The sequence below is a fragment of the Suncus etruscus genome, chromosome 10, assembly GCF_024139225.1.
Source record: "Suncus etruscus isolate mSunEtr1 chromosome 10, mSunEtr1.pri.cur, whole genome shotgun sequence".
NCBI lineage: Eukaryota > Metazoa > Chordata > Mammalia > Eulipotyphla > Soricidae > Suncus > Suncus etruscus.
This window is the reverse complement of record NC_064857.1, coordinates 92,665,787-92,679,676: the sequence shown is the minus strand read 5'-3', so window position 1 is coordinate 92,679,676 and position 13,890 is coordinate 92,665,787. Positions and strand designations below refer to the sequence as shown.

Sequence of the window (13,890 nt, the reverse complement as noted above, 5' to 3'; positions counted from 1 at the left end):
TGTTGGATAATCTTACCTATATAATATAATGATGTGATGGTGAACAGATCAAAAGAAATAAAAATCAGAATGGTGGATACGGGCAACAAAGTTCAGGCTTACCTGAGAGGAAGAGGGTAGTAGGAGGAGATTAAAGCTAAAAGTGGTTAAAAGGCAAGGGTTTGAAGATGTTTTGTATTGTAGACACGAGTTCTATTAAATTTTCAAATTGTTTTCAGAGTTAGAGCAGCAAACATCACCTCCACATAACTATGTGGTCTTGTTAGTTACGCGGCTATATGTATGGATGAGATCATGGGAGTAGGAGAAAAAAACGAGAAGCAGATCCTAAATGTCTAAACTCAATGTCCAACAGTGAAACCAAAGCCAAATTGATGGTAAGAAGGAAATTCCACCCAGCTTTCTGAACCCCTGAAAGATCTTGCCCTTTGTTATCACCATGGGGAGAAGGCATAGTTCCAGAATACTATTGCGCAAACTGTAGCACATTTATATGATCATTGTAATGCTTGACCATATCAAATCCCATAGCTTATAACTATTATGAACAACTCATGAAAATGTCTAACTATGATCAGGACCTCAAATCTAGGTACCTCTTTCCAATTGGAAAAGAAAGTGGGAGAGATTAGGAAAAGCAGGAAGTCTAAAATCATAAAAAGAAGCAACAGACAGCCCTATTATTCCCCTAGAAATCCCCACTCCACGTGCTTGTGGGGTTGTCTTGGCTACTTTCTCTTTCTCATAGAAAATATTTTGCTTTGTCTCCGGCTTGGCACTAGCTTCCTTTACTTAACTCCTCTAGTTTTTAAGTTAAATAAATGTTTGCTTTAAATAGTTTGTGTTCTCTGTGAAATCCTTCCTGGGAAGTATAAGAATGATGGACTGTGGAGGGGTGCTGTGCTTGCCTGTGTCCCAGCTTCCTTTATCAGCCTTAGTTCTTTAAGCCACTAAAGATGTTTTATTTCTATCGTTTGCATATTATTTTGCTTTTGACTTTGTTTTATGAGAACTGATATCAAATACTTCATTTACACCAGTAACAAATTCAAACTATATTTTGCATTTCAGGGTACTAAACTATTGGTTTTATTATGTCTCTACTTTGTTTCCTTTTGTCTACTTTATTCTCCTTTTGTCTCATTTTTTGCCAATAATTCTTAACTTAGTCTTGTGAATTGTATTGTGTGTATGTATTTGTAAACAATTTGATATCCCAAAACAAAGTTGTACACTTTGTGTTTGTTTGGTGACCAAATCCTGCAGTGCTCAGAGTTTGCTCCTAGCTTTACTCTCAGAGATTATTTCTGGTTGTGTGCAGGGAACTAAATCAGGATGGCCATATTTAAGGCAGGAATTCTAGCCTCTACTATCCAGCTCCAGTACACCTTTTAACAGGAAGCAATTTGCTTCTTTTCACATTAAAACATAAATTTCTAGCTAAAAGACAGCATTTCCAGATCATTCCATTAAAGTGAAGTTCTAGAATCATATGCTTTATAAGATACATGGTGTGCTTTTTGGGAAAATCTCCAGACCTAATAAGTTTGGATCTTTCAAAAAGAACCCCAGAATTCTACAATTTTGTAACCTGTCTTCCTGTGAAATTTTGATGCACACTACAGTCTAAATCCTCCATCTGCCTCAATTTGTGTCGCCAGCCTGTTCCACAAGGTTCTTTGGCTTTATCTTCAAATTCAGCTCATTTTCAGATAAAACCTATGGAGTATAATGACTTGTTCCTAGATATACATACTCTTAATACTTTTTTTTTTTTGCCTGATGGTTAAATTACTGGAAACCATCTTGCTCTAGGCAAGGTCTCCAAGAGAAATCAGCTGACTGTATTATCTATCATCTTGTTATAGTGGTCAGAGGTTCAAGTTCCCAACGTTCAGGTTTTAGTACTCAGCCAGTCCAAATGATACACAAGGGATATGAGAGCAAATAGCAAGATTTAGTAAAAATGTTTATTTGGGGAAAACAGAAAAAAATGGCAGGATAATATAGGGAAGTTCTCAGATTATGGGAAGGGTCTCCTTAAATCAAGAATTCAAAGGAAGCTTGAAACCCTTTTCTTTTTCTACATCTTCAACAAAGTAGGGTGACTGAATATTTCTTTATTATACTCTAAGAATGTGCGTCATTAAGTCAGGGGAGAGATGCTAAGATGATCTTGGTTTCTGATTCATCCAGGTTATCAGGCATCACTTGGTTCCCCTGTGACCTTTCATACCAGCTTTCTTCTTCTTTAAGGACCATATACCTAATCTTGCCTTCCTGTTCCCATGTCCTTATTAATATAATTTTCTATTTGCTTTGTTATCAAAGTCATCAAATTTAAGCTCCAGATGGTTATCCACACCTATCTTTACAATTAGTCCAGTCTCCTTCTGGCTTTATCCTTAGGGCTTGGACCTGAAACTATCTTCAGCTTCTTTTTCCAAACTACTTCCAGAGGGGGGAAAAACATACTTCTATTTGTTTTTTCTTCCAATAAAGGGAGCCCAAATGGAACCCAGATGGTGACTTAATCAACTCATTTAGCTTTAACTTCACAGCAAAGGCCAGTAAAACTGAGGAAGGTAGTAATAAGTTTCTAACCACTCACTAGAGTTAATTTTCTAGGAATTAAAACTTGTCTTTTTAAAGAAAACCTACTGGATATTCATTTAGGTAAATCTCTAGTCTCTTCTAAAGGAAAATATGACTACTTACTAGTACAATACCGATGTCTGAAAGTGTTATAAATAATTTAGCAAGAGATAGGATCGGATCATAATTCTGTAACAAACTAGATTGACTGTGGGAAGTAAGGTAAAATCTGATTGAAGTTCAGATTATTGCCCAGACATATGGATGTTAAATAAGTTATATTAAAAAGAATTACTCTTGCCCTTGGCTACACTCACACCTCCAAACAAAGTAATGTTTCTTGATGATCTCAATAAGTTACTAAACTGCCCTTAAAAACCTAATTTTGCATGAAACCCTCGAGCAAAACCTTGGCAATATTAAGATGCAGATTTTCCATGGAACAGCATATACTTATTTTGGCCCCTGGGGCTGTAAGTATTCATTTGATATGCATCATAAAGCTGGCAAGCAGCCCTTTGTCAAGAACCCAGCAGTTGCCAAACAGGAAACATGGAAAAACTATGAGAACAGGTTCCAGCTTTTCAATTTACAACTCAGTCCTTGCTCTTTTGAATCAGACTTCTGAGGGTTCTGAAAGTGTTTTGAGGAGCAAAGGCAACATGCAAGACCTTATAAATGTGAATTGTGATGCATTCTACATTAGACTCTAAAAGTATGTCTCGGCCTCTAAATTCTGGTTACTAGTGATTCATAAAGTTTCTCCCCAAAGTGAACCTTTAATGTATTTAATATTGAAAAGAACATGATTGGTTTTTATTTCATTAATCAATAACTTTGATAAAATTCAAATAAATTTTTCATAAACATTTTACTAATATATCCTCAATAAAACAATTGCTACAGGAACTAATTCTGTCAATGGAATATATTTTACAGCATTAAATAATCACTCAAATAATAATTTTATCATCATTCACTTGGGAAAGTCAGTAATAGTTAGATACATAAACTTAGTCATTTTATTTAGTACTTCTAACTTCTATCCGGCAATATTTAATTAACTATTGTTTTCTTACTGCCAGTTCCTGAAAATAACAAAATTATTTTCTTTGAAAAACATTCAACAATTTCAGCATTTTCATTAAGTCACATATTCACGAGTTATCCTATGCCTCGTATGCCAAGATATTTTGTCAACAATCAAAAGGAGAATGTGCATATAAATCTTATTATACCTCAAAATGTGAATACAATTATTTAAAATGAATGCATCTCTATAAACCTGAAAACCTAAAAATTTATGAGAAGGTACCGATATTTACTATAAATTGTATCTGGTTGGTGAACTGGAAAATTCCAATCTCCCAGGGATTAACTCTTCACCTTTTCTCCCTGACAAACATTGTCCAAGAGGCAAGTTAAAGAGCCCCAGGATAAATTAATTCTGTGACCTTCATCTCACATTCAACATTAAAGGCAAATACCAGTTGCTGCTTATCTAGCTGATAACTTTCATCAGAAATTATAGAGGAAGAGAAAAAAAAATTGCTTACCAATTCCAGCTTCTCCAACAATCCAGGAGAGGCGAATGAAGAGCATGACCCCCCAAATATTCAGCATGCATCTTACCTGTGAGAAGAAGAAAAAGTGAAAGGCATAAGGAAACCATGTCATATTGGTAGTGTTGGAAATGCACACTGGGAATGGTTGTTATGCATTGTATCACTGTAATTCAATTTATCTATTAAGATAAAATGTATCATAAAAATTCTCATATGCTATTACATTTATTTATAGTCCATCACTTTCGAAAAGAAGTTAGAGCAACACTCACTAAAATATATATTCTCCAATAAATAAAATGTTAACTGAACTTTGAAAATGTATCCCTCCTATGTAAAAATAAAAATGTGAAGAATGTAGAATGCAAAGAATAGAAAAAATAGAAAAACATCATGTTATTTTATAGGCCTGATGGTCAGGCCTTCTCAAAGTTTGGTTCCCCAGACTTGAAGGGTGAACATAGGAGCTTTCTCACCAGCACACCTTTCACCCATCCAAACTTCACAGCACCACCTTTATCTTCCTCCTTGCTGTCATCTTGCTCATCTCCAGGCATCCCGTCACCATTAGCAACCCTATCAGATACAGCTGGGGAAGCTGCCACATTCTGCATGAGAAAACAAAGCATAGTATTTACACAGTGGTTCCCAGAACATTTGAATGCAAATAAATATCTTAGACCTAAAACTTTGGGTGGTGAAGGAATGGAGATACACTAGATGCTGTTTGACTAATTCTGAGTAATTTTAGGTGCAGCAAAGAGTAGGAATTGCTGGGAAAAGTAGGGTGTTCTTGTATTGGTAAGAATTGAAGAAAATGGTCCAATTTGGGTAAGTTTACATGGCAAAATAGAGAAAAAAGGGAGGCATTTGGGTTATTTCCAGATTCTGGCTGTTGGGAATATTGTTGCAATGAGTATAGAAATACAGAAGGCTTTGCTGCATTGTGTTTTTAACCATTTCCAATGTTTCAATATACATTGGCAATGGTGGCATCCTTCTTTGTAAGAGAGGCCCAAATAACATTTTTTAATAAATTTTGTGTGTGTACTAGGATATAAATATCAGCATTTCAACATAAATCATTATTAGTAAAACACTTTACCTTTTTTCCACATCATATCTTTTAAATTTGGTGTAATTTTTTCAGTGTCAGTACATTTTATTTTGAACTAGTCAGATTGCTTTTTTCACACTCTCATTTCATTTTTATACCATTCTTGGTGGTGCTCTGGAAACTGCAAAGTGCCAGCAATTGAACCCAGACTTAACCATACACTTCCCTCCTTTGAGCAATCTTCCAGTTCTCAACTATTATATTTTTAATGGTCACTAGCCATAGGTGACTACCGTATTGGATTACACCCAGCCAGCTATGCAATAGTACTTAATGATGGTCAAAACATATGAGGTTATTCTCCAGAAAATGAAATTTTAATTTATCTGTGAATTGATTCTACACACATAAAGCAGTCGCGTGGGTCAAGTATAATTTCCATTTTCTGTAACTGCAAAATCAATGAGATCAGGGAATTGAGGAATACGTTAAAATATCCATGAGTGTTGAAAAGATTGTTTGGTTATGAGGTTCATTCATTTGAAGAAAACTTTTAAAATTATCAATATTTTATTTAATCAGAAAACTATGGCCAGACCATCAGCAGTTACTCGTTCAAGGAAAGGACAATTTTCTTTATCTGGATTAATTGGGGATCTCGTGGGATCAAACCTCTGTCACCACTTTTAAAAGGCCGTCGGGAGTAAAACTAATGTTTTCTGATTAAACTGGAAATTGAGGAGTTGGTCCAGGAAATTACTTTGCTCCCTAATAAACTTAGATAGTAATTGTGACTCTTAGATTTGGATTACTGAAAACACCACTGACTATAAATGAAGATTTTACGAAGTGGCTAGAAGATGAATAGTGTATATTAAATGGTTTTTTAAGTGAACATTTCTCCTGATGGATACCTGTCTTTACAGTTAATAATTCCTCTATTTATCACTAGACCTTAGCGTCATGACGCAGAAAAATATTCCTTTAAGGATATAGCATAAAAATTAAGATATATAAAATTTCTTAATTTCTTTTTTGATTTTGTTAGCCTACCTAGCAGTGCTTAGGTCTTAATGCTGGCTGTCTGCTAGAGAGTCATTCCTTGTAGTGCTTGGGGGACCATATGCAATACCGGAGATTGAGTTAGGGTAAATCAAAGTATAAAGCAATTGCCTTAACCTTTATAGTATCTCTCTGGCCCATCAACTTAGAAGTTTTACAGAGATTATTATGCTGTATATAAAAAACAATCATTTTGTAAGTTATTAAAAAAGGAAGTCATTGAGAGTACTCAGCTCTCCAATAAGTGAATATGTTTAAGCTTCTATAAGGTCCCAAGTTTTAAACATATTTATACCATAGACATACACATGCTATTTATTATAAAGCCCTAATAATCAATTTATTTATTTATTTATTTATTGCTTTGGGGACCACACCTGGCAGCTCTCAGGGGTTACTCCTGGCTCTGCACCCAGAAATTGCTCCTGGCAGACTCAGGGGACCATATGGAATGGCAGGAATCAAAACTGGGTTTATTCTGGGTCGGCCACTGTATACTGTACTATCTGGCCCCCTCTAATAGTAAATTTATATGTACAGATTTCTTTTATTGCTTTCTATTGTGCATGAACTGTCACATATAAACAAGGATATGTGAAAAACTAGTTTAAACATTGTGTGTTTAACTGAGGGTATATCTGTCCTAACTAACAATGTTTTCCTGAACATTGTCAGTAAAGATAAATCGAAGGTGGTTTTTTTTTTTCAAATTCTACTTTAAAGTAGCGTCCTCTAAGGCAAATCATTTTTTTTGGTCTGTCATCTTCCTCTTTGCACGTGGCTAAGCATGACATGGTTTCATCTTTATTAAGTTCCTCCTTTATACACTCAAAGAACAATTACAAAAATAAACATATAATCAAGGTGCTGAACAAATTTTAATTCAAGGAGTTTTGACAACTCTGACAACTTCCCAGTGAGCCCTAAGTGTGGACTAACACAATTTATTTACTGGTGCATAATCTTGAAACCAAAGTCTGAAAAAAGAAAAGTTTTATGGGTGTTGCCTAAAGTCAGTTTTTCCTTTGAACTTTGAATTCATTTATTCACACTCCATTACCATGAATGAAGACCTGCAATCTTTCATAAATGCACTTCACTGAAAGTTGTTTGGCTTTAGGGATTGTTCTTATTTTTTTATTTATCTATAGCTTTTTCTGTGCATGAGATATTTAGGGTAGATAGAATAAAGTGAAGAGAGAAAGGTCATTTGTAAGACTTTCTCTAATACTGACAAGTAAAGTTTCAATCATATTCGTATCAAGATAGTAAATTCCTAATGAGTATTTCTAGGTAATAGAAGATTGAATTGCTTTCTAGCGAGTAATTTTGTTGTCCATGTATCATAACAATAAGAGCCTTTCTAGTCTTTCTGTATCATTAAATGAAAGAAGGATAACTCTTATTTAAATACAAAATTTGCTATTTATACCTATTTTCATCTCAGGATAAAAACCTCAGTATTATGATTATAAATTATAAATGATCATTGAAAAGTAGATCCATAAATATTTAGACTTCTTTGATATGTTCATTTAGTTTTTCTATTATTATTGAAATATTAAGCATTTTCACTAATAGGGAGAATAATGTATCTCAGGTACATTTTATCAGCTTCAACAATTCCCAACATGTGGGCAACATAATTGTAGATAAGCCCCACAGATCCCTGACACTGGAATATTTTAAGACTCATCTTAGTAAGAAGCAGATTAATATTCATTTAAAATGGAAAATTCTTGTCTATTCTTTACTGATCAATATTAATGGTTTTCATCTTTCTCTTTTTTTATAGGGGAAATACTTTAAATGATAAAAATGAAAGTTTTTTTCTCCTTGTTTTATGTTACTATAAATTAGCTCTCTTAATTACTACTACTGATGACAAATTTCACACACAAATTTTCTTATATTTCTGAGAAGCTAGGTCAAAAGATAGCTATGTATATTAAATAATAAAAATAATAGTAAGAAAGGCACTAAACCAAACCTAATTCAAATCCTGACATGGCATTTGATTTCCCCCAAAGACTGCTACTGAGAAGAGCTGAGTGTGGCCCAACCAACACAAAATTAATAGTAGGTTATAATAAATGAGAAACTAAACAATTTATATTTCTACCATGTTTGGAAGAAACTTCTGCTTTACCCTTACATCACTGAACTATCTCTAATGAGAAAAAGAAATTTGTTTGTATTTTGTTTTGTTTTCAAAGATTATTTAATAGTGTGAATTCTTTACCTGGGTAGGACTTTGGCTACTAAGAAGCTCTATTTTGTTTAATATCTATTTTGTTTAAGTTTGTGATTATTTCTAGCCTCAGAGATCCCAGTTTGAATGCTAATATTCTAAATCTGAACTCTGGAACAATTCAGCAAAGGTTTATTTTCTGTGAGATTATAATTCACAAGCATCATGGTGTCCCTTAAAGTCCCTGTCAGGATGTGATACAGTTGGTTGGTGTTAGCAGTCTTCCAAATTATTCTCTCCTTGGGTTTGGTGGGCTTTTACACAAGACCCCTTCACCCCTATTGTGCCTACTGTTATCTGGAGTGAATCTTCCTAGTTTATTACAGTATAAGTACTTTAAGTGAGTCAAACTCTAGAAGCATTCAGAGTACCCCAGGACTGTGAACCTCTAAGGTGTTCTCAGTATAAAATGAAAAAAATAGAAGTCTTCTGCAATTATGGGGTTCATTTATTCTAGCAGTGGAGGATGAAGTTAAAGTTTCTGGTCCCCTTTGGGTCTCTGTTAATTTGCTAGGTTGGAGAAGCTGATAGGAAGCAATGAACTTCTAACTGAAATTTTGTTCAAAAAATGTTGTTTTCTAGAAAATGCGTTTGTACATTTTTGTTAGTCCTTTTTAATAAGCATTTATACATCGATTCATGTGGTTTATTGGTTTTTAACTTGACTCTACATCTTTTATTTCTACTCAGAACAACTGCATTTCACTTATACATTTTCATAAAATAGAGGTAACATTCATCAACTTACTTTTTAAGAGCTTCTGCAAATAGATGCCTAATAAAAAAGCCTTTAATGGCAATAATAAAAATGATTGAGGCTTAGAATTAATGTTGTAGGAGACCTAATGTGACTTCTTGAGACAATCCAGAAACAAGTTTAGAATTCTGAATCATCTGCTCAAGTCATGATTATCGAGGTTCTATAGACCTGAATTCTGCTATATTTCTACTGCTACCAAATAAGTGAAGACAAAGGGTCATGGGACAGTAAGCTGAGAATGAATAAAGACTGTTTATTGTGATAAAGGAAACAAATTGGAATAAAGAAGACAGGATTTGGCTTTTTGACTATGGGGGCTTATGGAATTCTTCACTTTTAATTTTTTTCTCTAAAATGGCATAATACTTTCACCACATATAAAATAGTAAAATAGTACCAACCTGAAGAGTTTTTTTAAAAATTAAATGAGAAACTGTCAAGTGTGAAAGCTTGGCATAAAAATTTTTAATAAAAATTTAGGGAGTTTTGGGGCCTGCGAGGTGGCGCAAAAGGTAAGGTGTCTGCGTTGCAAGCACTAGCCACGGAAGGACCGCGATTTGATCCCCCGGAGTCCCATATGGTCTCCCCAAGCCAGGGACAATTTCTGAGTGCTTAGCCAGGAGTAACCCCTGAGCATCAAATGGGTGTGGCCCAGAAAGAACAAACAAAAATTTAGGGAGTTTTGTCTAGTTTTGTTTTGCGACCACCCAATAGTGCTCTGAGGGCTATACTTGACTCAGTACTCAGATTTGCTTCTGGCAGTTCTTGGGGGACCATTTCCAGTACCAAAGATTGAACCTGGGCCTCCTGTGTGCAAAGTATGCTTTCCAGTTTGTTGAGTTATCTCTCACCCAGTTTATTGTTATTAAAAATGTTTTTTTTTTAAAGGGTTTTTTTTTTTTTTTTAACCCCTGGTGGCTCTCAGGGGTTACTCCTGGCTCTGCACTCAGAAAACGCCCTTGGCAGGCTCGAGAACCTTACGGGATGCCGGGAATCAAACCGGGGTCTGTCCTGGGTTGGCCTCGTGCAAGGCAAACATCCTACCACTGTGCTATCTCTTCAGAACTAAATATTTATAAATTATTTTAATTGCAAACAGCTTATCAATGCAAATGTGAAATCTATTTTTATTTTGGAGTAGCTTCTACAAAGTTGACTTCCTGAAGAGTTACATTTCTGGAGGCTGCACAAATAGTACAGAATGTAGGGTATTTGTTTTGCATGCAGCCCACCTGGGTTTGATCCCCAGCGCCTGAGCCCCACAAGGAATGATTTCTTGAGTTCAGAGCCAGGAAGGACTAAGCCTTGAGCACTGCCAGATATGGTCTCAAACCAACAAAAAGAATAACAGTTCTAAGAGTTTCTTTCAATTAGAGCAATTTTTTTCATTTATTTTGATAGAAAGTTTACATATTTTTCTGAATATCTTATAATTGTGTTTTCCTAAAAATTTTAAAGTAATGGTGGTTAGTAAGAAGAAAAGCAAGTTTCACTTTGGTTCACCTTATAGCAAGGAATTGTGGCCACAAGAATTAAACTGTATGCTAAAAGCAGAAGTAGTTTTACAAAGCAAAAATGCTAAATTAAGATCTACCAGAGGTTTTTTTTCCCCAGTTTTGAGATGTGAGCCTAGCACCTCACATATTGAAGTCCACTGAGTTACACCCATTGTCCCCTTCCCAGTTCTGCCGTATGTTTGAGATTTAGTATAATGTTTTAATGTAAACAGCTCTTCAAGACACACTCTTCAGGGCCAGAGCGGTGGCACAGCAATAAAGCGATTGCCTTGCACAGCTGACCTAGGGTGGACTGTGGTTTGATCCCCGGCATCCCATTAAGGAGCGATTTCTGAGCACATAGCCAGGAATAACTCCTGAGCATCACCAGGTGTGGCTTCAAAACAGAACAAAAAACACATTATCCAGTGAAAAATAGCAAAGTATGCAACAGTTAGAAAGATCCCTATAGATGCTTGAAAAAGAATATAAATAAAACACATGATAGTTAGAAATATGTGATTTTTTGATTTGCGTATTTTTATATGGGCATAGGAGATTTTTGGAAAAATTTACAGGGAAGTGCCAGTATTTGTGTTCTGAAGAGTAACATAGGATTTACGTTATAAGAATTTCTTCATTATAGGCTTTGTAATACGTGTTAAATATTTATCAGTGTACTTTTAAAGTAAAATGGCCTACTATGAAAATGGCCATCTTCAATGCCATTTATTTTGTTCTTATTCACTCCAGAGAATGTGCTAAATTTATATCCATATGAATTCTAATATTCACAAGCATTCTGCAAGATCAATCGACATTATGTGGCTTGCGCAGTATTGCAGAGCAAGTATGGGCCTGAGTAATTTTTTATCCGAGCTTTTAAATAGAGTTTTCAGAAACCCATAATTCATAGCAAACAGTATAGGCATTTAGCTTTTTACTACATATAAAATAAAAAGAATTTCTTAAACTGATCTCAAATCATTGGGATTACAAATTCTGTCAATATCTATCACTCCTGGAGTTTCACTTAAAGTAGAGACAGACTAAAAATAATGTTGTTCAAACCTATTTTTTATTTTTCCTATTAGTACAAACTTGTCATGTAATTTTTTTCCTGAATTGGATGTTATAACCAGGATTTGCACAAAATACACCTGGTTTCTGCTAAATATGTTCCTGTCATTTAGTATGAATGTACCTTTCCTATATGGCTCTTTAAAGCGTTTAAATCATGGGAACTGATCTAACCTGTCCTATAGCAAGAAATTCCAATTTAAGTTATTCAAGTTAGACCCAATGCTTATAATATTTGCAAACAAATTCTGTAATGTGCCAGTTATATAATAATAATAATAATAATAATAATAAAAATTACATAGTATCTATAAAACTGATGATTTCCTGCTATGATTTGAGGTAGAACCATAAAAATGTTAAGGGCCACATAAAGTTGACAGAAATTATAGAACTTCATCTTTCATTGGCAGAGAAAAAAAAACTGGTGAAATAGCTTAACTGAAGCTCCAAGAAAGAAAGAGGTATATTGAAGTATGCCCAGACTCTTAATATTTGCAATTAAAGTACAGAAGAAGCAAAATACACAGAGTAAAAGTAAAATACCCAAGTAGACTGGACAAAACAGGTTCAACTTCACCAATACTGGAATAGCCTGAGCCATTATAGAATGGAATGGCCCGATCAGTATAGAAGTTGTGGTTGTATCTAAATTCTATTGTCAACTTAGTTATGGAGACAGTTTTGTTTGCTTTAAACAGTATGAAGTGTGAAATCATCTCACAGGGAAGTATTCTAGATAAGAGATGATTAAATTCATTTTTTAAAAATAGCATTATTGCCAAGAATAATTATTTAAGATATTGAACTGAATCTAACCTTTAAAACGGGAAAAAACCTGTTTTAAGACAAAATTAAGTTCCTTAGTCTCATTTCATCTTCTCACAAACTATTATGAATTAAAAAAACTATCTACTGCAGCAAATACACTCTTACTGTTGGTCACTCCAATGGCTCTCTTACAACAATAGTATTGTCAGGATATTTCATTTTTTACTTAAATAATTACTCTACAAATTGTAAATATTAGTTACTTTTTTCTGTCCAAAATATTCTTTTTTTTCTTTTTTTTTCTTTTTTTTTGGTTTTTGGGCCACACCCGGTGGTGCTCAGGGGTGACTCCTGGCTGTCTGCTCAGAAATAGCTCCTGGCAGGCATGGGGGACCATATGGGACACCGGGATTCGAACCAACCACCTTTGGTCCTGGATCGGCTGCTTGCAAGGCAAACACTGCTGCGCTATCTCTCCGGGCCCCTGTCCAAAATATTCTAAAGACAATGTGAGTTTATTTCATTTCTGTTTTAATAGAATTAAAGTTCTTTTTTTATAACTTTGGAAACATTGAATGAGAACACTAAAAATTTTATAACAGTTTCAGCAAAGAAAAAGGATGCTACTTTAAAAATAATTATGTATAGTTCTGGGGCCAGAGCAATAGTACAGTGGGGAGAGCATTTGCCTTGCACATGGCCAATCAAAGTTCTCTCCCTGACACCTCATATGGTCCCCTGAGCCCTCCAGAGTCCTTCCTAACTGCAGAGCTAAGAGTAGCTCCTGTGTGCCATCAGGTGTGGCCCAAAAACTAAAACAGTTACAAAAAACAATCCAAACTTCCCCTAATTATGTGTAATGCTATATATATAGCATTGTAAAATTAAATTTCAGATTATTTTGAATAGAACTTTTCCAATTTTATCTCATCAGAAGAAATGGAAATTTCTTTATGATGCCCTGCATCGTCTCTGCCATTCCGCACCTTACAAACTCCATTTACCCTCTCCTCTTGACCTTCTTTTCCCTCTTTTATTCTCCCAGATAGATCTTTACTTCTTTTTTCATCTTCCGTCAGATAAAAAGATAAAGATTACTTTCATCTTATTTCAGCTACTACGAATTACCTCTCTTCCGAAATCTGCTTAAGAACCTCATTTTGTCATAAATCAGCACAATTGATAGTATTTTTATTGATACTCTCAATTTTTGTTTGCTTGTTTTTTGGTCTCTTGACTCTGCATTCAGGAGT

The 13,890-nt window shown here is 34.7% G+C and overlaps 1 protein-coding gene across 3 annotated transcripts in view; it reads right to left on the bottom strand.

Moving 5' to 3' along the window:
- Positions 1 to 13,890, bottom strand: part of SLC12A1 (solute carrier family 12 member 1) — a 112,284-nt gene that overhangs the window by 96,511 nt on the left and 1,883 nt on the right. For all 3 annotated transcript variants that reach the window (XM_049782473.1, XM_049782471.1, XM_049782472.1), the window contains exons 2-3: positions 4,637 to 4,768; positions 4,152 to 4,227 (exon numbers count right to left, since the gene is read on the bottom strand). In XM_049782473.1, the coding sequence (XP_049638430.1) occupies positions 4,152 to 4,227; positions 4,637 to 4,768 (208 nt within the window). The remainder of the gene's footprint in view (positions 1 to 4,151; positions 4,228 to 4,636; positions 4,769 to 13,890) is intronic.